This window comes from Sturnus vulgaris, chromosome 8, assembly GCF_052056855.1.
Source record: "Sturnus vulgaris isolate bStuVul1 chromosome 8, bStuVul1.hap1, whole genome shotgun sequence".
NCBI lineage: Eukaryota > Metazoa > Chordata > Aves > Passeriformes > Sturnidae > Sturnus > Sturnus vulgaris.
Window position 1 is genome coordinate 1,913,675 of NC_142250.1, and position 27,059 is coordinate 1,940,733.

The following is a 27,059-nucleotide window of genomic DNA, read 5'->3' on the forward strand; positions in this document are numbered from 1 at the left end:
CATGCGGCGGGGGAGAGGTGGAGAGAGCGGGCGAGCAGAGGAGGTGACTTTGGGCAGCCGCGCTCAGCTCGCTCATCCCAGCCCCGCGGTTCGGAGGGAGTGTGTCATGTTACAGGGGAGCCACGGCCAGCCAGAGCACAGCGTCGCCTCAGCAGCTGAGAATTACCTCTCTCGAATGGGGACTTTCATGTGCGAGCTCCTGGCCAGCCTGCGAAGGAACTGAAAGTGACAGCTTAGAAAGAATCAAAACCCTACCATCGAACCGAAAGACTGAAATACAGGAGGAAAAAAAAAAAATCAATCTCGATCAGATTATTTTTTTCCCCCCTCGCACTCTTTGCTGCCGTTGGATCCCTTTTTTTTTTTCTGCACCCCTTTTATGTGTGTGTGGTTTGTTTTTATTTTTTAAAGACACCCTCCCCCCCATCCACTTTTGTCATTATTGCTGTCACTTGTGATTTGCTGCCGCTGGGATCCCCTCCGACGTCCTTTTCCTATGCCTTCTGGATTGTGCTTCTCGGAGCAGGAGTGAGGCTTTATTTATTCTATTTATTTATTTATCGTTTCTCAGGCCGGGGAGGGAATGTTGGAGGAGAAGAGCTGGAAAGGCGTGGACGAGGCAGCTTTTGACAGGGGGTGTGTGGCTGCCCCCAGGAGCGGCGATGGGGAGCGATGCTGCCGCCTCCCCCTGCTGCTGGGCTCGGGGCTGCCCGGCGTCTCCCTGCTCTCTCTGGTGCTCAGCCTCCTGCTGTACTTTCGGACCTCCGACCTGCAGTCCCGCGTGTCCCACCTGGAAGCCGACAGACCCCAAACACAGCTCCCCGCCTGGCTCTCGGCGGACCAGATGGAGACGGCTATTTTGGGAAGAGTTGACCAACTGCTCAACGAGGTCAGTGTTCCTTCGTTTTGCGTGAGTAGTTTGCGGTGTTACAGGTTTTAGGCACGTGCACGCTTGCGTGGTCACGTTATCCGTTTTTCCCCCCCCCCATTCCTTAAAAATGGACCTCTGCACAAGTGATGCTGCTGCTAGGTTGAATCCCCTGTTCCTTCAGGTCCCTCCCACCTCTCAAACTTTCTTGATGTTTCTTCTTCTCTGCCCGTGCTGTGGCTGCAGCCTGCACTTTGCAAAGGGGAAAACCTCATCCCTGGTCGCGGTGGGGAGGTAAAAACCTGCAGCCCTTCTCTTCGGGAGTCTTGCATGCTGAAAGAGTTAGCGTTAGAGGTTAAACTTGGGGATTCAGCATCTGGCGTTTGAGCCCCAGGAGAGGGACAGGCAAGGCATGTCACAGCCAGCACGGCTATGGGAAGAGGTGATTGCCAACACACACCAGTGTGGTGATGGGCTGGCATTGCTGCTGCACCAGCCCTGACCCCTTCCACAGCTCCTGGCTCAGGAAAATGAGACGCACTGGCATTGCCAGGATGGTTTCTGGTACTGCCAGGGCATCAATGCAGAGCATATGGATGTGTTATACTCGCTTGAGTCTCATCTAAACTCCACTGGACCCCGTGGGCTCTCCTCTGATGATGGGGGAATGCTGCTACTGGCTTCAGCATGTCGATAAAGAGGGCCCAAAAGCGCAGATTATTGTGGCTGACACCTTGTACTTTGCTGTGTTGATGCTGCTGGGGGCTGTCTGTGTTCCTCTACTCTGGCTCCATGAGTATTCCTTGCCTTGTCGGGCTTTGAAGCGGTGTTGACATGTGTCAGGGAGCAGATGGTGGCTCATGTCTCTGAACTCTCCAGACAGGTCCCCACTGACCTGTTCCCACAGCTCTAGGAGAGGCTTGGGGGTGAAATTCAGGGCTGGAGCCGTTTCCACCCACCTCTCCTTTTCTCTGTTTACTTTGCTTTGGCTTGAGTCATGCTGGAGAGATCCCTGGGGCTAGCCCAAAAACTGTTTGTATCTGAGAAAAATCCCTCGTGGGCTGCTATTGCCAAATGAGGCGAGGAATGGGATGATCAGAGTGCTGGCTGCTGGGACCTGCCTTGGGCAGTGCTGCCTGGCACCTGGGGTGACCTGGACCCCCTCCGGCTTTCTAGGAGCAGTGAAAGTCTGTGGTGAGGAGTTTAAACCTACAGCTGACAGGCTCTGCTTCTGTTTATGGGCCTTGTGAGAGCAGTCCCTGGATCTGCTGGGGTATGCAGCCAAAAGCTGTGAACCTTCAGCTAGCAAACGCTGCAGGAGCTGAAAGATACGGTTTTGAGTTGCCTCTTTGGATGAGGAATAAGGGAAACACAGGGTCCACGGGGCAACATCCTACTTGAAAAAGGGGTTTGGGGAGGCAGAAGCATTGTGAGTGATTGGATCTGTGCCCTGTGGTTGCACTCTCATGCAGGGACTCCTTCCCTGCCACCAGGCAAGGGATAAGTGCAGCAATCCCTCTGTTGCTGCTGGCATGAGTCTGCTGGGAAGTCGAAGTTTATCTCTACTGAGATTTGAGAAGTGTCACAGTAGTCCTCCTGGGATTGGTGCCTGGGGCCGGATGGCTCTGCTGGCACTGGCACCTTTGCACCTTTTTATAGCTCAGCTTAGTGAGGAAATGGGGGTCTCAGCACCCCTGTTTCCTGAGCAGCCCCTCCTGTGCTCCTGGGGGTGGCCACAGCCCCCACTGCAGCCAGTGTGGGGAGCAGCTGTAGGACAGGAACGACTGCTTGAGGGGCCAGCACTTGCTCCTGAGTACCACCAGCGTCACCAGCTCCATCCTGGGCCACAGCTTCAAAAAGAGCTTGGAGAAAAGTGCCAGAGACTGTGGAGGAGGAGGGATGCCTGTGTCTCCTGTCCCTTTATACCTGGGGAGGTCTGATGATCCTCCATGGGGGAGGAGGGCTCTGTCCCTCGGGGAGGAGACCCTTGCCAGCTGTGCTGCCCACTCCTGCTGAGCATCTGAACCTCATCTCCACACTCAGCCAGACACAGTGGCGTGGACCAAGCAGCTCGAGGTCCAGGGCAAGGTGGACAGATGGTGGTGTGCCACGTGAGGCTTTTGGTCAGGAAAGAAAAATCCTTCCTGTCCTTCTTTTCATTATGTTTGAAGTGGGGAACTGGTCTGACTGGTGGGGGGCAAGGATGGAGCAAAACAGGGTAGATAAAGGGTGGGAGAAAAAAAAGTAAGGAAAGCAAAATAAGACGTGCTGACCATGACTGGGGGAGAGGATGGGCTTGCTGTGATGGACGTGAAAGTGGGATATTCATCTCCCCCTGCTCAGACCCTCGCCGCCTCTCATTGCCACATCCTCACAGTTTCCTGGTGTTTCAACCTTAATGGGTTTCACAGCTGCCAGCTCAGTGTTATCCATCACAAAATAAACCAGCAAAGCTTTAAAGGAACCCCAGCTTTAGAAAAAGCTGGTCAGAGGTGGGGAGGGAAGGTGGGAGGGGAGGCAGAGCACAGGAGCACGTTTCTAGCTCTGGTGGCTGTGCAGATGAGCTGATGAGCTGGAGGGATGTGAAGAAGTGAAGTCTGTGAGGGCTGATAGAGGAGCTCTAAGGTTAGGCTCAAAACCTGGAGTGTGTAATGCCCTCCAACCTGGGCCACGACTGTGCCCAGGGTGTTCCCAAGGGTCTGCAGGGATACCATAAACCCTGCACTGAGAAGTGCAAATCGCCAAAGTCCTTTTAGGGACCTTTCTTCTGGACAAGCAAAAATAAAGCAAAGTGGCAGGGGGAGGAGCTGGGTTGGTTTGCTGAAGATGTTAATTTTAAGGCAGCTGGTGGGGATGTTTTCTCCATCTCAGAGCCTGGTTTTCCAGCACTGGTGGCTGGCTGTGGCAGAGTTTCCATCTCAGCTCAGGAGGAGCGAGGAGAGGGCGGCTGATGCTTTCCCAGAAGCAGCCTGACCAGTGCTTTATTTGCTACTGTGTAAACCTCTGCCTGGTGTAGGCGAATACCACAAGGGAATTTTCTACCAGACTCGAATTGACGAGGTTTTCTTGTAAAAACATCTGTGCTGAATGGGCCAGAAGCAGGTAGTACAGGGAGAACTTTTAACTCCACGTAGGAATTCGAATTCCCCTGCATTTATGAGACATCATAAAATCATACAGGGAACACAAATAAACTCACTACTGGCGTTTGCAAGAGAAGCAAAGCTTTCCAAAGAAGAAAACAAGCTCCTTTCCCATGCTGGGTAACATTTGGTGCTATTTTACTTGCCAAAAACTCACCAGGGTGGAGAACAGGATGGATTCAACGCTGTTGCTAGGAAAAAAAAAAATCCCAGAATTTGTGAATTTGTAGAGATAGAAATGTGTATGTGTGATGTAACAGCAGGTAATCCCGTGCACCCTGGGGGAAGATCAGCTGCCCCTCAGCCTTCTCAGGGGCTTGTGTTGAAGGTGTTTGTTGTGGCTTGAGTGGTTCTGAAGGGATTCAGGAGTGTGCCTGTGAATGGGGAGGGAGCACTGCTCCTCACTGCTTTCCCAGTAGTCTCATTTCCCTGGAACTCTTTGCTTATTTATGAAGGCAAAGGAGGGACACCAGAAAACTCCCTTTTCCTCCTGACTTGAGGCATTTCCCCCCCCTCCTTTTATTCCATTTCTCAAAGCACGCTGCACAATTGTTTCCTAGGATCTTCAAGCTTGCTCTAAGCATCCCCTGCCTACATCTTTGGCTTACTGTTCTTCACCTCACAATCATGAGATCTCCTTTTTTCAACTTCTCTGGTAGCTAGGTCCCATGTCCTTTCAGCTGCTTGCAATCCCTGTACCTAGGTGGTGTCATTTCCAAGCTTTTTGTTCCGTCTGGGAGGACTCGCTGCTCGCTTTTGCTTTGTGCCACATGGTCCCGTGTGATCCCAGGAGCTGGGCCTTTAAGAAAAAACGGGGAAATTGGAGGTAAAACAATAAGAGTTAACAAAACCACCCACCCCTGAAATCCTCCTGATGGTTGTAATAGATTATCTATTTAAAACGTGTTTCTCTTAGCTGTTGGAGATAGTGGTGGGAAATGATTTCACCTCCCCGGGTGACTGCAAACAACTGGGAATGCTAAAGACCCATTAATCTGCCCCCTTTGAAGAAGTGCTCTCCCTCTCACCTAATCTCAAGTGCCCGTCCAAAACAGACAGGCACTTGCAAGGTTTAGAGACCCCATCCTTTAATGTCACAAGCGGTCTTGCTGCCCTGCTCTGTCCACCCCTGGCAGCCCTGTCCTGTCTCTCTCGTGGTGAGTTAACAAAGCCACGGGAAAAGCCCGTGCTGACTTTACTGCCCATTCCCAGCAGGTGTTCCGGGGGTTTTCCCTTTCCCCATGGCTCCCTAAACCCACGGAGGTGATCAGCTGTGGCTTTGTGAAAAAGGCTTTTTCCAGCCACTTGCCGTGGTGCAGGGGGAAGATGCAGCTGTTATGTCACTGAACAACGTGACAGATGAGAGCTCTGCTGACCAAGCAATCCCCTCCAAAGGAAGTGTTTCCAACCTTTTGGAAGGCAGCCTTTTGCTGCTCTTGATGCTACATGCTCCAGGTATCCCCCAGGTGAAAAAGCAAACCCCAGATCCCAGGAAGGAGATTGCAAACACTAGATTCCCTTCTTTTAAAATTTTGCTTACAGAAGCCAACCTTGCCCTAAAACGAATGATTTTCATTCATTTTGAATGACCATTCTAAAGCAGAATGGTTTTCTGTTGCCTGGGAATGAAAGTTTTCTCTTGGAAACGGCATCTCCAGCGGGAACTACATTTGGTTTGCTCTCCAGAACAAAGCCAGCTTCTTGTTTTGGACCAGGCAATATTTTGCACAGTGGAAATGAGGGAAGCAGAAAAGGCTGGGGGCTTTGTTTTGTTTTACCATCTCCACCCAAAGTTGAGCTGAGGTCTCCAAGAGCCAAGGATTTTTTTTTTTTTTCTGTGGCAGTGTTTGTTTAATAGACTCTGCAGGAGAATGAATGCCAGGCTAAATGGCATTTATCCTAAATGCCTGGTAGGTTTTGCCTCCCATTAAAGGGGAGCAATCCCACAACACGATTCCCCAAGGATGTGCAGAGCTCTTGGGCTTGAGGGAGACTCGAGGGATGGGGGAGGAATGTCCAAATGCTTGTAACTGCGTGGTGGCTGCATGGTCATGGTGCACAGGGCTGTGCTCCAGCCTGCCCAGCAGCACCAGCACCTCCCTCCTCAGGGGCCCCTGTCCTTGAGAAGGCTATTTCAGTTGTCCCAGGTCTTTCCAGTGCCTTGACCCTGCAGATAAAGCCTCAGGGAAACGTTATCTGCTCTGTTCCGTTCCCAGCCATGCTCATGTCCTGCTGGGTCATCACTTCCCTGTCCCGTTGTGCTGCTCCTCTCTTTGTAAGCCAAGGCCTCTTACAGCACAGCCTAACTCTGCCATTCCCCCTTAGCCCCTCCAGGGCCTCTGCACTTGGTGGGACAGGGATCTGTTCCATGTTTCCTTGCAGATTTGGGTCCTGTAAAGGCCCCTGTTGCAGCCAGGGTGTTTGGACCCTTGCTGGCCAGGAAATGGCTTTCTGCTCCTGCCCTTGCAAACCATCACCCCTTCCTTGTCTGAGCCTGACTCCCAGGCACGGGAACACCACCCAGATGTGGCAGTCTCGTTTTGGGACGTTTTGGTTGGCACATGTGTAGATGGGAATGGGGCTGTGTATGTCCACACACCAGTGTGAGTGTCCAAATAAAGGCTCTGCTGTCCTACTCGTGCCCGTGTTAGAAGCAGAGCTGTGCCATCCTGTGCCATCTGGGGTGCCAGCAGGGTGGGAACGTGCCCAACATGCAGGGATTCACATATCTGTGCTTTTAACTGAGAAGGTAAACACCGATGAAATGCTCTGTGGGAACTGGCAATTTTCCTTGCCGAAAAACCTCTCCTCGCCCCGTTATCAAATCAACTTGCTATCAAAACATTTCAGTCTACCATGCAAAATAAAGCTCTGAAAATATTTGATTTCTAGTCAGTCACAACAACCGTTATTCTTTTGACTTGCAATGAGGAAGCCAGTCCTTTCAAAGTGAAAAAATGGAAATGTTCCAGCCAGTTCTGCCTTCCTTCATCCCAGGCAGAAACAAGTTGATTCACTTTTATCCTCTCTAAAAGAATTTTCCCCCAAACCGATGCCTTCTTGCAGGATGATGCTTAATTACTTGTGTAAATTAAGCAATTTCTATATGATCTTGGGCATGGGCTTCTGTTGTGCCCTATATAAGGCTATTTAATTTGAAATATTGGCCCACTTGTGAAGTAGTTTAAGAAATAAGAGAGCTCAGCTGGGATGGGAAGTTGGGCTTGAAGGTTAGGAGGGAAGAGAGAGTGGCTCTGGAGCTTAGGAACCCCAGCAGCTCAGCCTTCCCAAATCATTAACCAAGTGTGGTTCTCAGGCATTAATGAATAACCGAATTGGATTGATTTGCATTTTCTTCACTAAATTACAGTTATTTTATGAAGTCTGTGAGGGGTGGTGAGGATGCTACCCCTGAAGCACATTTTGCTCAGGACATGGGTTAATTTTGTTGATGTTCCCAGCGAGGGAAGATGCAGTGACCTCAGGTGGGCTTTATTTGCCTTTCAAGAAATACACAGGTGGGCCCAGAGAGCAGGCCACTGATGTGCTGGCACCATTAGAAATCCAAACTCATATGTGAAGTGAATGCTCTGACAAAATTCCACCTTGTGGAAGCTCTTGATTGGTTTTGTTGTGTTCTGCCCTTGGGGGGGAAAAAAATTAAATTTCATAGTATCTGAAGATTTCAGGGGATGCTGTTGCTGTTTTCAGTTCATCTTCAGCCACAGTCTTGCAGTGGGACCCTTCTGTCCATCCAGGTGTCTCCAGGAACATGAGGAGTCTGCTGCAGGGTGGAAGAGGACCTGCTTCAGATCTTCATTTTCTGCCCACCGAGTGGGTCTTCTGAGAAATGTGACTTTGTCACGAGGACACAGCCACCAATTTATTTGCCACTGCTGGCTCTTGGTTTTGTAATGCCTGTCGGGAGGACCACATTTGGAGGCCATTACGAAACTCCCTCAGCCTGCTTTCAATCAAACCCTGCATTTCTAGCTAAGGACTATGAACTTTATTGCCTTTCTTCGTTCTCAAACTGTTCTGCCCTGTCTCTCCCATCTCTACTCGGGCAGCATCCCCTGCCAGTTCCACTTCTTCAAGAATCTGAGGCTTTGGTTTCAACGGTATAAATTAATCCTTTTTCTGTTTTCCCTCTCTTGGCAGAAATTAAAGTTCCACTTGCCAAGACATCGGGAAGTTCGAGACACGCACCAGCGATGCAACTGCCCGGCAGGTAGGGACCTGGGACAGCTGGCACTTGGGGAGGTGACAAAAAAACTCTTCTGTCTGCATCTCACTGAAGGATTTTTTTTAATGCAGTCTCCTGTGCGAATGCAAAGCGATGTGGACTTGTTTGCTCAAGGCAGAGGAGATTGATATGGAGATGTGGCCAACAAGTCCGGTTTGTACGTGGATGCCAACGTGTGACAGGAGAAAGCAGGAAAAGTGACAGATAGATAGAAAAGGTGGATGTCTAGATAGCCAAGAAAGAGAGAAGGATACATCAGGAGGGCCAGTGTTCCCACAGATTTTAGCTGTCAGTTTTGAAGTGGGCAGAGGAGCTCTTGGGAAGTGCATCTTTCTCACCTGAATTTGGAAGGTTTGAGACATGTAGGCAAGATCCAACACCGAGGCTGAATTTTGGTGAGCCAAAAGGCCTCCAGGGTGAGAAGACTTGAATTCCTTGGTGTTCTACAACTATCTGAAGCATCTTGCAGAATTAACAGCCTTCTGCTAGAAGCAGCCATTTATGATGAGCTTTAATGAAGTGGTCACTTGAAGTGGTCCCACTCATATAACGTACAGAAATATTATGGGATTGCCTAATTGCATTATGGTTTTAATCATGTTAATATCAAAAGGCTCTTTGTGACACATCTTCTGAAGTGGTTTCAATACAATAAGTGACAAATTGCTATGGAAAAAACGTTTGTGAATGGCATTTCATTCCACGAGTATGAATCATCCAGCATTCCTCGTTGTCTTTTGATGCATTTGACTAGAAAAAAATAGAGAAGTGCCAGCTACCACTCACATCCAAAGCTGAAGTTCTGGGAGAATTTGAATCTCTGTATTCAAACTGAGGGACTGAAACTCGTTTTGCAAAGAAGGTGGCAGGGAAAACTATGTCTGGATGAGCACATGGAAATAGCATTTCCATTTCCAGTGGTTTCTCCTTTGGCTCTCTTTGGTGTCCAGTGTGACTGTACCTGGTGGTGTGCTTGTCAAAGGGTATTTAAATGTGGTCAGCAGTTGGGATAAGGATGATAAAATTACAAAGGGGTTGTCTTTGCTGTAGGTAAGGTCTCAAAATCTCTGTATTTATGCTGGTACAGACACAAGAGGTACAGTCTCTTGACAGACTAAAATGGATTTGCAACACAGCAGCTTCTAAAAGCAAGAGTTAAAGCTGTACAGGTTTGTGGTAGAAAAGAACTAAAATCCAGGATCCAGAACTGTAGAACATTGGAAAAATCCTGATTTGACTGGTCCAGATCAGGACTGTTGGACTTTCTTTTTAGTCCCAGAAAGAAACAACCGGAACAATTTTGATTTAAATTTAAAAGATAGTACAGATGAAATGTTTTCTAAGTATCGTTTCTCAAAGGAGCAGATCAAAACTGAGTTCAACTGATTTTAAATACCAACATTTTCCCTTTAATGGGAAGACAAATCACAGCCCTCCTCCATTTTTAAGTTCTTGCCTGGACTTGACAAATAAATGCCATGAAACCACAGGAGTGAATGTCCTCCTGGTGTTTCTGAGCCAGCTTGAAGAAGGAAACTTAGAACTTGAATGCAGAGCAGAGAAAAAAGAGATTTGCTCCTTTTTGAGGCCATCTGAATGTCACTCCTACGCCACTTGTGTGATAGATGGATCACCCAGGTATTTCAGCATTGAGATCACAACACTTGGTTACAGATACCCACACCCCTTGGGAAGCTCTGGCAGCAGTCTGTGCTGGATTTCTCATAACTCTTAGGTGCCCATTCATTCCATTAAGCTCAGAGTGTTGCTGAATACCATCTTTGATTCAGGAGGACAATAATAATAATAAATGTCTCACAGGGGTCTCGTAAGGGTTGAGACTTCCATTTTACCTGTCAAACTCGCTTGTCTTCATCAAATATTCTGTGGATACAGAAACTAAATATAAAATTCTCCTCCACCCTGTCAGCTAATCTGTTGGAGGAAATGAAATCGTGGTCTAGAGCTGATGTTGTGGCAGGTGAGGTTTTGATTGGCTTGGAGCAGTACAGAAACAAAGGCACCTTCAGCCAGCTGTCGTCTCCTCTTAGACCCTTTGCTCCAGGGTATTTCCCTTTGGTCTCCAGGCTGGTGCAATGCAGGCCACCTGACCACGTTTCAACGTGGTCTCTCTTCCAGCACAAGACCTTGGGAACCCTTTTCCTCTCTGCAGTTCCCCCCTGGTGTTTAAAATGCCCCAAGGACCAGACAACATGACTTCTGCGGGAGACCAAGGTATTCAGAAGCGTCAAGATGTTGCAAGAGTTGGCGCATGCCTGCTGCTTCTCACTGGCCCACTTCACTGCCTATAAACACATCGTGCTTCTCAGCAGAATAAATGTTTATCAGCAGTGACATTTGAGTTCATCCCTAACTGTGAGTCAGGTCCCTGCATGGCAGAGAAGGGGAAAAGGAAGACAAGTTCATTTGCTGACCTGTTCCGTGCGGATGTGGAGGTCTGGGGCTGTAGAAGAGCTCCAGAACAGATGGGGTTGTGAACATAAATGGCTTGAAAAAAGCTGGGAATAGGAGAAAAAGAAGATTGTGAAGTGTGTGACTGTGTTGTGATAAGGATTCTTGAAATAATGTGGTCAGGAAAACAGCACAGCTGTATTTATAGAAAACGATAAGGAAATAGAAGTTTCGTTTGACTGGAAAGTGGCTACTTCAGATCACTTGGGCTGGGCGTGACTACCTGTGAGATGCTGATCCTTCTTGGCATGGTGGTTTTTGAGTTGAGAGGTCACAGTGGGCTTCTCCAGCGGTGTCTTGGTGGGGAGGACACAGCCCTCAAGTTTAGCATAACCTCTTTGGGTAATTAATGACTTTGTTCCCTTCAATAGATAACTTCTGTCATTCCTTCTGTCCCCACTTACTGCTAGACGGGTCTGGAACAACTTTGTACAGGTTGGAGAGGAGAAACCTCAATGGCAGCAGTGACTGCACCCAGGTATTCTCCAGCCCCAGAGCCTGTGCTGGAATGGGGCCAAGTGTGGGCAGGGAGCTCAGCACAGGTTTTGGTCTGAGGTTGTTGCATGCATGGATGTGACTTGGGGAATTTTTCTGGGACTGAGCAGATGCTTTTCCATATGGTGTGTGGATGTGGTCGGGAGCTACCTGAGGCTGGAGGATCCTCTTACAGCCAACTGACCTCCCTTAATTTCCTCCATGTAGTAAAAAAATGCTGCAAGGGGAAAGCATTTTGTTTCAGGTTGACAGGGGGAAAAAAAATCTAAGCTTTCCTGGTCTAATCTTGATCCAGTTGCAGACCCAGACTGTGTCTGCCTGGGCAGCCTCAAACAACCAGGGATTACACCACAATCCCTTCCCACAGCTTTCCTGGCAGAGGTGGGCGCTTGTGTATTTTGTATATTGTGACTCTCTTTATTAGCTCTTTCCCATCTTCCTCTCCTCAGCTCTGATTTTCACAGTCCCCACGTGGCTGTTTTTCACGGTGCTGGCTCTCTGCTCTGGTCTTCAATATCCCTTTAAAAAAGAAAGGGAAAAAAAAACAAACCCAAGGCTGGCTGCTTTCCCTCTGCCTCCACAATGCTTGTTTTGGTCCGGTTTCTCCTCGGTCAGGTTGGGAGCCTGCGGTGCTGGGGGCGGTCAGCCGTGCAAGCAGGGAGGCAGCTCACAGGGATGCTGGATGACTTTTCCATCCCTTCCTTGTGGCAGCACTCGAGGGCAGAGGAGGGACCCGGGCTGCAGGAGGAGGCAGCTCCCAGGGATTGGCACTGGCAGTCAGACGAAGCCCTGCCAAAAACCTTCTGCTATTCCAGGGGCTTGTAGGATGATGTTGGGGCAGCTGCAAGGATTTTGGCAGTGACCAGGAACTGATGTTTTCTCCGGAATGTCTTTGAGGCTTTGCAAAGGAATGTCCCCTGGGCATTTCTTCTCGTACAAAATTTCACCCCCGTTTCCTATCTGCCCCACCGTGGGGCACAGAGAAAGCTGCTTGGCCACCCTTCAGCTGCTATTGACTTGACAGAAATACTAGCAGGAGATGCTGCAACTCAAAATTGTTGCTGCTGCTCCCCTTCTTGCAGGGAAGCTTGCAGGAGCCAAGGTGCAGCGGTGGCCCCAGCTACACCCAGGGGACGTGTGCCACATGGTGCACACCCTCAGTCCAGGCTTTCTGCTTTCCTTCTTTCCATCCTGTGCTGTCCAGACCCCTCAGCACACCGGCAGCTGCTGGATGAGGCCAGCAAGAAACGGTGCAGGGCTGCAGTGGGGTGTTGGCTTCCAGCCAGGATGTGACACCCAGAGCCAGCAGGGCCAGCTGATGGGAAGTGCATTTCCCACATCCCAACCTGTGCCTGTCCCCGCAGACAGGTGCAGAGGAAGGAAAAAATGCTGGGAAAGGCAGCAGATGAAGGGTTGGTGGGGATGGCTGGGGCAAGGGGAGAGACTCCTGGGCAGTGTGGGCTGAGCCTTGTCCCTGCAGCAGACAGGCAGGATGTTGTATCCAAGTGGATGCATCCGTTTCTAACTTGGAATTGTATCTTCTCCCCAACATCTCTGTGGAGATGAGCCAAAAAGGGGGACAAAGCCCGAGTCCTGCCCTCTCTCCAGATCCCAGCTGGGGTGCTCCATCTCTTGCCAGGTTGTTTTCATGGCTTTTCTATTTTCTTGTTGTCGTGTTTAGCATGATCCTTTTCCAGCTTGCTGGGGTTGCTTGGACGGATCATAGGATCATAGATTGGTTTGGATTGGAAGGGACCTTAAAAGATTGTCTAGTTCCACCCCTCTGCCACAGGCAGGGACACCTTCTGTTAGACCAGGATGCTCCAAGCCCTGTCCAACCTGACCTCGAGCACTCCCAGGGATGGGGCAGCCCCAGCTTCTCTGGGCTGCCTGTGCCAGTGTCTTAATGCTGCACAAGGGCTCCCATGAGATTAAAAACACGAACACACTGGTGAGCCCCGAGGGGTGAAGGAGGTGTTTGGGATCCCTGGTGTGGGGTGAAGGTGTAGAAAGGTCAACTCCAGCTATTTAAACACCAGCAGCCACAGGCTGTGTCAGTGGCCCTGGCTCAGAGCCATAAGGAGGATGAGGTGGGAGGGTGCAATGGAACACCCTTGGCCCCGTGGCCTCGCTGTCAGGAGGTGCACTGAACTGGTTGAAATGCTCTGGTTTTGTATTTCACCCCTTTTGAGGACAGTAAGTCAGCGTGGCTTTCCGTGCTGACTGTGCAAAAGGTGTTTTCCTCTTTGAAAGTGGCCCAATGCAGCTTTTTGACAAGCGCTAGCAAAAAAGTTGGAAAAAAGGACTTCTGCCTCAAGCTGCTGCTCCTTGCCAAAAGCTCTGAGCTCTGTGAATTGTGTTTTCCCTTGGAAGGACTAAGCCCTCGTGGCAGGGCTGGCCAGAGAGCCGGGATCTGGAGGGAGCAGTGCTGCTGCAGATGGACATCCAGCACCGCTGCAGCCGCAGCAGCACATTGCCATGTCAGAAAATGGGATTCTCCAGCATGCCACCCCCTAGCACATCTGGAAAAAAAATTGCAGCATAATCACTGCTTTAATACCGCCCTCCTTTTTTTCCCTGCTTTGTAAGACATCTTCCTGGGAATTCTATTATTCCCTGAAATTTAAATATATTCCCCCATCCACATTTTTGGGCCCTCCAGAGTATATACACACTTCAGCCTGGAAAGTTGCTCATGCGCCCTGGGCTGCTGGCTGTATTTTGGGTTGGGGTTTGTTTGGTTTAGACATACTGTTGTTTCATTTGTTTTTAAGATGCAAACCACACAATGAATTCCTTGGATTCTGTGAGCAGTTGTGAATAAATGGGGATGAACAATTCAGGGGAAAAAACCAAACAAATAGTTTGTTTGGTCACTTAACTGTCTTTGAACATGTAGGCTGCTGTGCTCTTAACTGGAGCGGCTTGAGGAGTCACCCCAACCTTTGCTTTTGTCACCTGTTTGGTGCCACATCCATGGCCGAGGGATGGGAAGAGGGAGAAAGGATGTTCCTTAAACCTCTCAGCGTCAGCTCATCCGGCTTAGTCTGCTTTTGGGATCTAAACCGACTTAATTAAAGAGTATTTAATTGATTTTAATTAACCTGCTGTTGTTGCTCCGTGCAGACCAGGAGGGTTTGCCTTAGCCATTAATACCCTTGTGAGCGTGGCCTGTGCTGCAGGATGGTTGGAGGGCTCAGAGCATCCCTGTGGTGCTACCATGAAAACATGGCAAACACCTCGGCCTTTCCCTCTTCATCCAAAATATGCTTAGAAGCAGCCACAGCACCGAAAAAGGAAGGTGATCTGGAACAGTGATGGGCAAAAGTGCTCTGAAACAGGGTGGCCTGGTTTGGTTATTTACACCTGTTGACTTGTTCAGTTAATTCCCACTTGCCATGCTCAGGCCTGCCTCCTGTACACCACGAGGCTCCTGTCTTTGTCTTTTATATGGCTTCTTATTTTAAACTTTTTTTTTTTTTTTTGGCCTTTTTTATTTTAAATTCTGTGAAGAATTTCCTCCAAAGACATGGAATTGCTCTGGGGCTTTTTCTCTGGAGGCTGAGCCCTGCCTAAGGGTGCAAACAGGTGAACATTTATATTCAGGTGTCCGTGAAGGATTAACTTTAATGGTGCTTGTATATTATGGCCCAAATGTTATATCCCAGCCCTTGGTTGTTTGATACAGCCGTTCCCCGTGCAAAAGCAGGGATAAACTAATGTACTCCTCAGGCAAAGGTAGGGTGCAGAGAAAGACATGGAGGGAAAGATTTTGGAGCAGATATCCACCGTGAAGTGCTCTGGCCAAGGCACGGATCGAGGCAGGAGAAAAGCGTTGTGGGTGTGCTGATTTTTATCAGGTGGTGGTCCTGACGTGACCTTTGCTGTCCATAACAATCCAGTGACAATCCGGTGGCACACGGCACCCCGCGTGTGCACGTCGAGGGCTGCAGCGGGGAGCTTCTGCATGTTCCACGGGTTTGTGTACAGATGTTCGGTGGAAGTGTTTACACCATTGCGTGCCTCGGCTTACAATGTATATGGTACATATGGGCATAAATCAGCGCCTTGACAAAGCGAGCCGAAAACATCCCAGCTGCCTGAGCAAAACCCCAAGAGCACATTGTGCTGCTACCGTGGGCCCACGGCTTTGATTCAGCGAGGGACGTGCTACCGGGCTGGAGGCTTTTGCCCAGGCCTGGGCCTCGTGCACGTGGCCGGGCTGGTTTGCGTCAGCCGCTGACGCACGCCCGGGCCCCGCCACGCAGGCCTCGCCCGTGCTGGCAGCAGCCTGAGCCCAGCCGGCCACCAGCCCCACGGCCGAGCGCTGAGAATACCCCAAACACCCAAAATAACCGGGATCGGTACGGGGTTCAGGCGCCAGGCCGTGCGCAAGGCCTGTGTTAGGTGCTGCCGCCGTGCGCCCAAGGCCGACGGGGAGGTAAGAAGGGGGTTGCTGGCCTGGCAGCTGGCAGGACAGGATGGCTCTGTTTGGTGTCCCCGTGGTGGGACGCAGACTGGGTTTGCAGTGGGATGCAGAGCAGCCGTCCTCTCCAAGGTTTCTGCTTTCAGTGTGGTGATACCCGATTCCCTGCTGGCTTTTCCGGGCATCTGCCCACGCATTTGCCCTGTTGTGGGGACCGAGGACCGGGATGATCCGCCGGTGCCCGCGGGCGTCCCAGGACGCAGATCAACAGGAAGAGGGAAGGAGCACCTTTCCTTCCCCCGGATCGCCTTTCAGCCCTGGTGCCAGGCTGGGGTCGCAGGTACGCTGATGGTACAGGGGCAGAGCCAGCCTTTAAAAGGGAGAGGTTGCATCATGCGGGGCTGGGCGGGCCTCGGGAGGCAGAAACCTCATCTGTTAAACATATACCGCCCCCCCTCCGCCCGGGAACATTCAATCCTCTCTTTGATGGACGTCCAAGAAAATACTTCTTCCACATCCTAAACTTGTTAGCACCAGTTAATCATCTTAACCTTCTTCCCCTCCGAACGCACTCCGATGAGTTTCCCATCGCTGGCAGCTGTTAAAGACGCAGCGGCGCTTTTTGCGCCAGCCTTCCATTAATTATCAAACCTCCCTGCTGTCCCCGGGTGGGAGAGCAGCGACCCACACCTCGGGCTGAAGCCCCTTGGAAGTGACTGTCCAACGAGTCACTTTGAGGATGGATGCACCTGATGCAGCCCTCCCCTTCCAGGAGCTGTACCAGGTCTCTTTGACATTATGAACGCATTGTGAAGCAGAAGCCCTGGAAAATATTTGTTTGCATTAGAGTGATGCTCAGACATCCCAGAATACGGCTGCAGAACGCCAGCAGCGTGACAGGGTTGGAGAGGTGTGCTCACGTGTGGGGTCCGGGCCATGCACCTGGTGAGAGGAGTGGGCTGTGACACGACACCTGGGAACTGGGCATCTGCCCTTTACTGCTTCTGAATATTTCTCCCCTTTGCAGTCTGGAAACCCTCTCGTTGCCCATTGCCTGTCTTTGGTTTTCCCCCCAAAATAAGGTTGTGTTTCAGATAGAAGAAAGGTGTATCCATCCCCTCTGCAGTGCCCAAGGCTCTGGTGGGGCAGTGTTGTGCCCTTTGGTGCTATCTACCCCTTGCACGTAAGGGATTGGAGCTTGCATGAGCTCCCTGGACCAATTCAACCCCTCACTCCCCAAACCAGGGCTGGGGTGATGCCTGTTCTGCTTGCCAGTCCTGTTCTAGCCTGGCAGCTGGGACTCGGTGCCTGTTTCTTCCTCGTGTGATGTCTTGGGCGAGCAGCAGACGGGCTGTGCGAGCAGCAGTAATTAAATCAGTGTATTCCCGGGAGGGGCAGCTGATTAACAGCACATGGGGGGCTGAGGCACACACGGGCAATATCAATCCATCGCTTGCCTCACTCCTCTCCCTTAGGATGTCTGGTTTTTTTCTTTTTGCTTTTCTTTTTTTCTTCCTTTCTTTCAAAGAGAAAATGAAGATTGTATCAGCTGAACTGGAATCTGAGCTGACAGAGCTTTGTGTGAGGGACTTGTTTATTATGATTTGGTGTTGCTCTGGGCAGTGTGTCCGCCTCGCTGGGGACCACCCAGCTGTCCCATCCCTACCAGGCTGCCCTTGCTGGGACCAGCAACAGGTAGAGGACCTTTTGGGAGGGCTCTTCCAGAGGCTGAACCTGGTGCTGGAATGCAGCACTGGGTGGATGCAGCCAGATCCTGGTGGCTGCTCTTTTCTTGTCCTTCTCCTCTGTCATCTGCCGCTGCTGTCCAAGGGAGGAGATGTTGCTGGAGGCAACAGCAGCTGCTGGGAGTTGGCCTCGTCCCTAACGGAGCTGAAGAACACAATGGGCTGGGATTTTTTTTTAATCCTTTTTCTTGTTTAGTTTTTTAAATATTAGCTCCTTATTAGAGCGATTTTGGCAGCAAAGAGGGAGTTGTTATGTCTCCCAAAATGGCAGTCCTTGCCTACAGATTAACTTCTCCTCAGACCCTGTGATATACAAGTGCTGCATAAATGAAAGAGGGGTTGGAACCCCAAAAGCACCCACAGAACTTACGGGTCTGTGGCACTGTCCTGGCCACAGTGAGGGAGCCACGTGTCAGCTCTGTCCCCTCTGAAACCCAGGGAGAAGCTGTGGTACTGTGAGGCTCTCTGCCATCCCCTGTGCAATGTGATTTAATGTGGGCTTAAGAACAGGAAAGGAGAAGGGGCAAGAAGTGTGGTTTGTTTTTTTTTTTCTGGAAGGTATAGCCTTGTGTTTTTTAGTTTATCCCCAGTTCATGTGTGCTTATAGAAAATGCTTATTTTCTGGGGAAGCAGGTGGAGGTGGGTGTTATCAAGTGTGATTGTGAATATTTCTGTCTCTGAATTCCGAAGCCATCCTGGATGGATCCCCATACTCTGCTCTTGCACTAAGCTGTATCTTAAGGGGCAGGGTCCTGGAGTTTCTTGGGATGGTGATGGGAAGTGGCTCTCAGGCCCTGTAGGAAGGCAAGCAACAAACATGTGACTCTTGGCTCGAAGGCTGGTGTGGGGCATGCACCATCCCCAGCCCACATGGTCTGGCGTGCATTCAGCCATTCCTCCCTCCTCCACATGGGATTTTCTACGTGCCTTTCCCATGCAGCAAACTGCTGCAGACCTCGCTTCTCATTGCTCCTCTTTGCTCTCTTCTCTTCTAGAACAGTGAGAGTTTCCTGTTTTGATAGAATTTGCCTCTTTAGCAGCGGCTGAGGAGCCTCAAACTTTTTTTTTTTTTTTGCCAGGTGTACCACGAGGCCCATGTACTTTGGAGAAACTTCTCTCTAAATATAATGCCCTTTTCCCCTCTTGCCCTCAGGGCCTTTCCTTTTGTCTGGGAGGAAGAGCTTCAGAGTAACTCGTGTCTAAACTTGCTTGGTTTTCCTCCAAGTTATTTTTTTCTCTGTTCTGGGGAGAAGGGAAAGTATTTCTCGTCCGTTTTCATTGTATTCCCTTTTTCTTTTTGAGGTTACAATAGTATTTCTCGCTACCTTAAAAAATAACCACCTGTATGCCTTAATAAGAAAAAAATCTTGCCCTCTCAAACAAGATGGAGGTCCTGACAGAATTTAGCAAACGTTCTGAGTTAAATTTGCTATGTTGGGAAGATGAGAGGATGCAGGTGCCTTCCAGACCGTGCTCAGCGGGAGGCAGCAGTTGGTTGGGGTTCCTTCTTTGCCTTTCCACTTGGATGGCTCTCTCCACACTGTGTGCTGTGCATCTGGTGTTGGCACTGGAGGCAGCAGGGAAGGGATCTGCACGCTCAGTTCATCCTAGGTAAGGGAAGCCGTCAGTCCTTCATCCCTTTAAGCCAGTGCAGGTTGTCTCCATATGTGCCTGGCTCCCACTGGGCACGGGGTAGCCAAGCCAAGCCAACCTCTCCAGCTTGGGATGTGCTAAAAAGCATCAGCTAGAGTTGGCTGAATCAATACTCTCCTCTTCTGCTCCATAAACCACGCTGAGCAAACCCACTCAGGCTCATAAACCCCATCACATTTTTCCTTTTGAAAGGACGAGCAGCAGCCCCGCTCTCCTCCACACGCTCTGTTTGGAAACGAGGCGGCGCATCAGGAAGAGCCTGAAGGAAGAATTTATGGTGTCTCTAATTAGTCAGTTTGTTCCATCCTTGAAGGAGAGGATAACGAGCGACAGGGATGCATTGCTGGCCTCTGGAGGAAGAGCACTGTGGCTAGGCTCATGTCCAACTGCTGATAGGGTAATTAGTGGTAACTGGGAGCTATCAATCATCTGGGGTGGAAAAATGTCTGGGCTAAAGGAAAGACCCTCCCAAACATTTTCATAACTCAAAAGGGTGTGAGACAGGGTCTGGAAGACAGTACTGGCAGTCCGTGAGGTATTTGAGGAAGGAGTCTATTAAAAGATAAATTGAACACAATGGTCTTTTGTTCGTCCCTGGGTAGGTGACAGAATTTGCTGTTATAAAAGTTGCAAAGTATTTTGGAAGGAGGAAGGAAGAAGAAAAGAGTTAGCAGATGGAAAAGAGAGAGGAATAACAAAAACTAGGGGGAGAGAAAAAATTAACAGTAACCAGTTATTAAAATAAACTGTTAATTGCAAAAATTATATAGGATTAAAATGAATTAAGCAATTTACCAAGTGAATAAAGTGTGCTGTTTGCATTTGAAGTGCATGAGCAGATAATTTATCCAAATTATTATTAGCTATAGTGAGGTCCAACTTTCTACTTTCCCCAGACAACCACATTATGAGAGAGATTGTAACTTTCAGCAGGAAGTAAAAATGCCACAGATTTTGGTTTCTGCTTCACCCAGCCATGATTTACTTTGGCCATTTTTTCCTTGTGGTTCCTTCCTAATTCTGCAGCTCTCTGAGGAATAGGGCTTGTGCAGGGCCTGGCTGAGTGCTGAAGGAGCGGCCAGCTCCTCGGTGCAGAAATGAGACACTCCTCTTGGACAGCCAGCTGCACTTTTCCAGCTGGTTTGGATCTCTCCAGAGCTTTCAGATGCCACCTTCTCATGGCACGGAAGAGAGGATGTGTTAGGGGATGTAGGGTGGGAGTTCCAGAGAGGTTATCAAACATCTGCCAAATGTAGGGATTGTTGGAGTGGTGCCTTATTGAATTGGCACGTGCATCCTCAGGCTAAGAGTTGTGAGGTGCTTCTGGTGCTCAGGTGTTTGAGGCGGATTTCAAAAACCCAGAAGGAGCTGGGGAATTGGTGGGGTGGTGCCCCTGGAGAGCAGAGGCTGGGGAAGAAGTTGTGAAAACTCAGCAGCCTGATGCAGAAAGTGTTGAAGGCACGAGTTGGAGCTACAGGAAGAGATCAGCTAAAGAAAATCACAAAGTCCTCAACAAGGTGAAATTCACGACAGGAGGAAAGTAAAGCTGGAAGGATTTAAAATGAATGGGTATGCAAGATGAAAATTGAGAGTCCAGGGTGAGTTGGGACTGTCAAGGACACCAAGAAAAGGCTGGAGTTGTTCCTTGTGAGTGAGGAGGAGAAACCTTCCTCCTCACCAGAACATGAATGCCAGTCCCACATAACAAGGACTTCTTAAAGAAAAGAGCCTTTGAGGGCCCATGGAGAACAAGTGACATGTCAGAACATAAGGGCAAGGCAGAGGTGGTGACAGGGAGGAAATAATTTTTCCTCTGTGAGTAGGACCCTGTGGATAAGGTAAATAGACACCGTGCCTTCTGCCTTCACCAAGCTGTCTGCCATTGACTCATGCAGTGAGCTGGAGAGGCAGCTGCTGTTTGAGAATTACTTTTCAAGAGGCAAAAAGGCCACTGAGGGAGAGCAATGAGAACAACCAGAGGTCCAGAAAACATGGCCTCTGAGGAGAGACTGGAAGAATTAGGTTTTGTTTAGTCTAAAGACAAGAGAAGATTGAGGAACAGGACAGCAGACATCAAAATAAGTGAGGTAACCGCAAAAGGGAGAGAAATTAAAAAAAAAAATCTCTTATTTGAATTTGCTGTGCATCAGAGGTCATGGACTGACTTAAACAACAACACTGGAAATTTTGGGTAGTTTCTAAGAAAGATAATAAATATGGCCTTATGAATCAGGGCTTGGGTATTGCCTGGACTGGATCACTGGGGAAGCATGTGGTGTCGCTATCCCCAGAGGACAGCAACAGGTTAGAGAAATATTTGCCCAAATGGGCTAGGTACGGGCTTTTTATTCCTTTGGTTGCTTTGAAGATGTTCCCTCCTCAGTTTCGTGTCACTCTCATTTCACAGGAATCCTTTAATCTCTGTTTGGTTTGCTCAGGGGAGGCAGAAGGGGAAGAGAAAGGGGGATAGTCAGGAACAGTGGTTTTGGGTTTTTTTGCTGGAGCCTGGGGGCACGTTGGCTCTTTGGCAGAAGGTGGTGCAGTGGAATGAGCCTGCCACCATAAGGTTTCCATTTACCATCCAGGGGTCCACACCACGGCTGGAAAACCTTGGGGGGGCCTTCGAGCATGAAAACCCACTGGGTGAGCTGACCCTGGGAGTCTTTCCCAGCCCGGATTTCTCTGCTTTCTGTGGTGCTAAGTGCTTCAGCATGGCAGGGACAAATGTGATTGTTTGCTGCTTGGGAAGAGCTTGCTGACCCATGGATGCCTGCCCAAAACCAGCATTGTGCTGCCCAGCGTTGGCCATCCCATCATCTCTCCCCTGGCATTGCCAGAGGTGCTCTGTTTGTCCTTTGTTTTTGCAAGGGGCTCTCTCAAATGTTTGTCAGAATATTTTTTGTTGAGCACTTCAATTTCCCTAACGGGCTGGCTGTGGTTATGCCAAAAGGCCCCACTCACCCATATCAGATTCTTCTGGCTCTGGAGGCTGATTGGCTCCTGTTGTCCTGATTTTGAAACGAGTAAAGAGGTTTGGAGATGCACTTGGGATCTGTGATTAAACTCTGCTATCAGACCCCCTCTTTTGTTTTTGAGACTAATCCTTAATCACGTTAATTTTTCTGTGAGGCTTCACCTTGATGTCTACTTTGATCATAGCATCCTGTGGACTTTTTTTTGGTGCTGTGCTTGTGGCCTTCTGCTTGGCTTGGGCTGGTGGTGGGGATGCTCAGAGTGCCTGAGCAGTGACTTTTATCCTCAACAGCTGCTGCTATTAACTGCCGAGTCTCAGTGATGTCATGGGTTGGATTTTGGGGGCGAGCTTGGATGACTGGCATAACCTGTTGCCTCAGCTTAGCGTTGGTCAGATTTTTTGGCACTGAAATCCTGATGGTCCTTTCATTGTCCAACATTTCTGCAATCCTTTGAAGAACCTCTTGCCGCTCTGCAGGGGTGTAACCAAGAAGGGAATGTTTTAGGGATGAAGGAACCTTCTGCAAGGGCCTTCTGTTCTCTGGAGTGAGTTATCTGTACAGATTGTCTGCCACTGCTGACAAAACCTGAAGCAAAATTACTGGACGTTGTGCTTTGGGTAGTCAGTGTTTAAACTTTTTCTTATTATTTTCAAGATTTTTTTTTTGTCTTTAATTCCACCTACAGCTAATAATAATGAATTATACTGAGGCACATGGCATTTTTGCTTTTTGGTTTGAAGTTCTCTGAGTTAATGCTCCCTCCACCTCCCCTTGTATCATTTGTCCCCTGATGGAGGTGGGGAAGTTGGCTGTAGAGGAATGTGAGTACTCTGGATGTGTTGTGTGGAAACTGCAGCATGGCCAGTGTTTAAAACAGTCCAAAGCCATTGTTTGTGCTCCCTGCACCCAGCTGGGGCATGGCTGCTCCCAAATGGGGTCAGTCTACACTGAATGCCCATGGAACCATCAATTAGGGGCTCCATGCCACCCTGGGTAAGGTCGTGCTCAGGCCACTGACATTTTAATCAGCATTTCATAACTAATTGCCTGGCCACAGCTATCTTGTTATCAATTAACATAGCCCTGAATGTCAGGAAGTAACTGTATCTCTCTAACTCCCTAAGGCTGGCTTCTGGGTCTGTGAAATGGCTGGATTTCCTCACAGGGATGGATTACATGTTTACATCTTCCCTGCTGCCGGAGTGTGTAGTGAGGGTGACCCAAGTAAGCAACAATAATGTCTTCATCTTTTGTAAGCCATCCAAGAGGAGAAAAAAACCCCTTGTACGTGAGCTTTTGGAGCAGGCTGGAAGATACACACATTGCAGACACTGTACTGCCTGAATCCAAGGAATTGGAGGGGAAAAAATAAGCAACAGCATTTGGGAACCTTTTGAGAATGGACACTTTTCCAGACTTCAGGAAATGTCCGTAGGTGGATGGGATCATTTCAGTGATCCTCTCGGTCCAGAGAGCACTGCTGTCTCAAGCTGGAGAATATCTCTGTCATCAGCAGAAGGCCTCTCACCAAACCTTCTCTTCTACATCCAGCTTTTAACATCTGATGGTCTGGAACACCAGACTTCCCAGATTAGGATAAATCTGACCCACTTGCAAAACTAAGTCTCTCCTTTTCTGAGGCCAAACAGCGCGGAGAGCGGCATTTTGTGTCTCTCAGTGGGCGAGAGAAAAGGAATCACTGCAGTTCTGCTGTGGTCAGTGGCTGGTTGAATGGGCCATGAGGAAGATCAAGTGAGCAGAGTGGGCTCTGTGGGGTGGCCTTGCTGTTCACCACAGGTGTGGTCTCCTGCATGTGCAGTGAGGTGGACCTGCCCTTAGGTGGCCGCTCATTCGCTCACTTGGGCTACCGAAAGGCACAGCTTCTTTAGGGAAGTTTTCTGTCTGCATAAAAACCAGAGCAGCTGAGAAGGGACAGTGCAGATGGTGCTAATTTCCAGAGGCCATATGTTTGGAGGGACCTTGGGTACCCCTACAAGAATTCTTTGTTTTCTCAATGCTCAGTTTCAAAGGTACTCTGGAGGTCTCTTTGCAGGAGACCACCGCTTCCTCCCACTCGTCCACTCCTGACACGTTTTCTCCGTCCCCTCCTCCGTCCCCCCGCTGCTCCACAAGCCTCACAGCTGGATAAACAGCTCTTGCAGTCACTTACAGCCCTCCAGTGCCTTCCAGCACGGAGAGATGCTTCCTGAGCATCCCGCCGTGGGCGGATGCTCGTGCTGCATCCCGAGTGCCAGCACCGGCACCGCTCCGGTCCCGGAACATCAGCTCCATAACACACGGGCTCTGGAGGTGCTAATTGCAACTGTGGGCTCTCTGTCTGTGCAAACCTGAGGAATTTGGTGATCTGGAAGCTCTGGGTCTGTCTGCTGGCTGGGAATGGGCTTGGAAACGTCCACAGTAGCTTTTATCGCTTCTCTGTTGGCTCACCCTTTCTCTGTTGACTGTTTGTATGGGAAGGGGATCTATGTCATCTCCTGTGCTGCACCACCTCTGTCTCACCCCAAAAAGAGCCTGCTCTAAGGAGAGGAGGAACCTCCAATAGATGCAATTTGTACTTGTGGCTGTCAGGATTGTTGGCTCCTGGTTGTTTGTGGAGCTCTTTGGAGTTCACCACCAAGACCTGGCCCACGTTGGGGCAAGCAGGCCAAGTTTCCACATGGTTGCCCCAAACTGGCTGGGCCTGCAGGAGATATGTGACATGGGGACAACGTTCAGGGGTGGTGTGGTGGCTCTGTTGCAGTTCAGGTGGCTTTTGTAAAGGGTCCCAAGCAGCCTGGTCAACTTGTGGGTTTGTTCCCTTGCTTGCAGGGCTGTCAGCATCCCTGTCTGGGCCAGAGCAGCTCTGCCAGAGCTTTGGCCAGGGCTGAGCTCACTGCACTGATGATGGTTGGAGCTCCTCCTTTACCTGCTCTTTCCTCTAATGTGCATCAATTTGCTACTTGTATTAAGGACTGAACCACTTTTGAACCTCTGCTCCCCCTTGTCATTTATCACCGTGACAAAAATATGACCAAAGCATTTTGCTGAAGCTTTATTTTGCTTCGTAAAATCCCCTATGCTTTGCAACAGCTTACCCAGCAGCACCTCCTCCCTTCCTGCTGTCTTCAGGACATCTTTCCTCCTCCTCCTCCAGCCCTTGCATGATGATGTTGCTTTTGGAAATGACTCTGTCTGAGGGCTTTGCTTTCTGCTGGGTCACACGGCTGATCCCAGCATTTGAAGCCCAGTCCCTGGATGGTCTCTCCCGATTGACTTATTGCAGCCAAGGCTGTGTCCCTGCAGCTCACTGAGGAGTGTTTACACAAGACTGTGCAGTCCCCTTCGCACAGCCATTAATTTTATAGGGGGCACGTAACAGGGATGGGGCTCCAGTGTTCCTCGTGCCTTTGATCTGTGTGGGGTGTGTGTAAATTGCTGATTTACTCTGCTCTGTGGAGGGAGCTTCTGGAGCAAACAAGAGCTCAAGTTTGCTCTCAGTGGTATGGCAATACCATTATGGGCTGTGCTGCTGTTCTGTTTGGGCTGGAAGGGCAGTCATGTCCTTAAGTTTTTCTTTTAATATTAGCTCAGCAGTTCGGTTCATGCAATCCATGAGTGCCCCAAGTCCACACAGACAGGTAGGTGGGTTGTTAAGGGTCTGTAATGTTGCTAATGGAAATAAAGTCCGTGTGTTGGCAAGCTACAAGCATTGACCTTGTGACAGGGCACTCAGTCTGAAACAAAATCTCTCCAAAACAGTTCTCTCACAGAACTTTATTGTCATGCAAGCCAGACTCAGAAAACTCTCTCTTTTTTTTTTTTTCTTTCTTTCTTTTCTGCCAGTCTGGCATAAATTAGGATTCCAGCATCAGTCTGACCTTGCTCTCCTAAATGAACTGTGTGATCAGAAGCCCTTTTGTTGTTTAGGCTTGGTGTACCAAGCAGGACAGTGTCCTCAGCACCCACACGGGCAGCAGGAGATTGCCAGGCCATCCAAATCTGGGCCACCCCTGAGCTCCTGTCCTAAACTTGGTTGGAGTTGTTTTGAGTTGTTGAGCCTTCCAGCTGCGAGTGTTGACTCTATCTCTGTCAGCCATCATAAAAGTGGTTATTATTTTTTTGTATTTTAACCATAAGTTACTTTCTAGAGGTTGGCTCTTCTGATCAACCACAATGACAGCTGTGTCTAACAGTGGCATTTGACAGGGCAGTTTCAGGTCACCAAACCTGGTGTGAGAGAGTCATGCTAAGTGAGAGATTTCCAATGTGGAAAACGTTTTTTCATCCCAAGTCTCCAGTTTCTTTTTGTGGACATTCAGCCAGGGGCATTCTCAGGATGTGGACGTATTCTGCAGGTGCTCACCGTGCAAAGAGGAGTTTGCTGCCTGTTATCTGTCAGCTCGCCTGTTTTACTGCTTAGCCTTCCTTCTTGGCACTCTGTGTGAAGGAAAAAAAAAAGAAAAAAAGGGAAAACAGAATGTCCATAAAGTATGGAAAATGTAGAAACCCCTGACAGTTGTATGGTGTGTCTTGCTTCTCCCACAGAGAGGAAACCACAAAATAGTGAGTCCGGGGGTTTCTTTCCACACACACAATATCTGTCAGGATTTTGAGGAATTTTCTGGGAACTGATGAAAGAAATGTGCTGTTTGAGCCCTGATATATATATTGTACAACCATTCTATATGAGGGAGATGCAGTGCTGTGCACTGGCAGGTTCCAAAAAAAGATTTCCAAAATAAAAGAAGCCCAAAGGATTTGAAAGAATTTCTTCTGAGAGGGCAGGTTGGCTTCTATGGGATCAGAAGCAAAAGAAAAGGGGAAAAATTGCTTGTATTAAAGAGAAGATGTACCTGATGTCTTTAATAGCTGTAATTTCCTCGTTAACCTTTTCACACCTTTGCAAGATCACCAATGCTGGTGGGAAATGGGTAGGAATTTTAGCAGCAGAGGGGCTCTTGCTTCCTCAAATTCAACTTTCTCAGCCCCCAGGGGTGGGCAGGATGTGAGGAGGAGTCATGCAAATAACAAATTCC

At 49.3% G+C, this 27,059-nt stretch overlaps 1 protein-coding gene across 1 annotated transcript; it reads left to right on the top strand.

The window, feature by feature from the left end:
* The first annotated feature begins 250 nt into the window (after positions 1–250).
* LOC148222898 (collagen alpha-1(XIII) chain-like) lies at positions 251–15,519 on the top strand. Its single transcript, XM_088168628.1, has 4 exons — positions 251–889; positions 8,173–8,242; positions 15,085–15,202; positions 15,384–15,519. The coding sequence occupies exons 1-4, from the start codon at positions 584–586 to the stop codon at positions 15,517–15,519; spliced, it is 630 nt and encodes a 209-aa protein (XP_088024754.1). The 5' UTR covers positions 251–583.
* Positions 15,520–27,059: the final 11,540 nt, after the last annotated feature.

Excerpts from the sequence above, each read along its gene's own strand:
- LOC148222898 (XM_088168628.1), top strand. The coding sequence starts at position 584 with ATGTTGGAGGAGAAGAGCTGGAAAGGCGTGGACGAGGCAGCTTTTGAC. Across the intron at positions 890-8,172 it reads TTGACCAACTGCTCAACGAG|AAATTAAAGTTCCACTTGCC; the intron begins GTCAGTGTTCCT and ends CTCTCTTGGCAG. Across the intron at positions 15,203-15,383 it reads AGCTTCTGCATGTTCCACGG|CGAGGGACGTGCTACCGGGC; the intron begins GTTTGTGTACAG and ends GCTTTGATTCAG.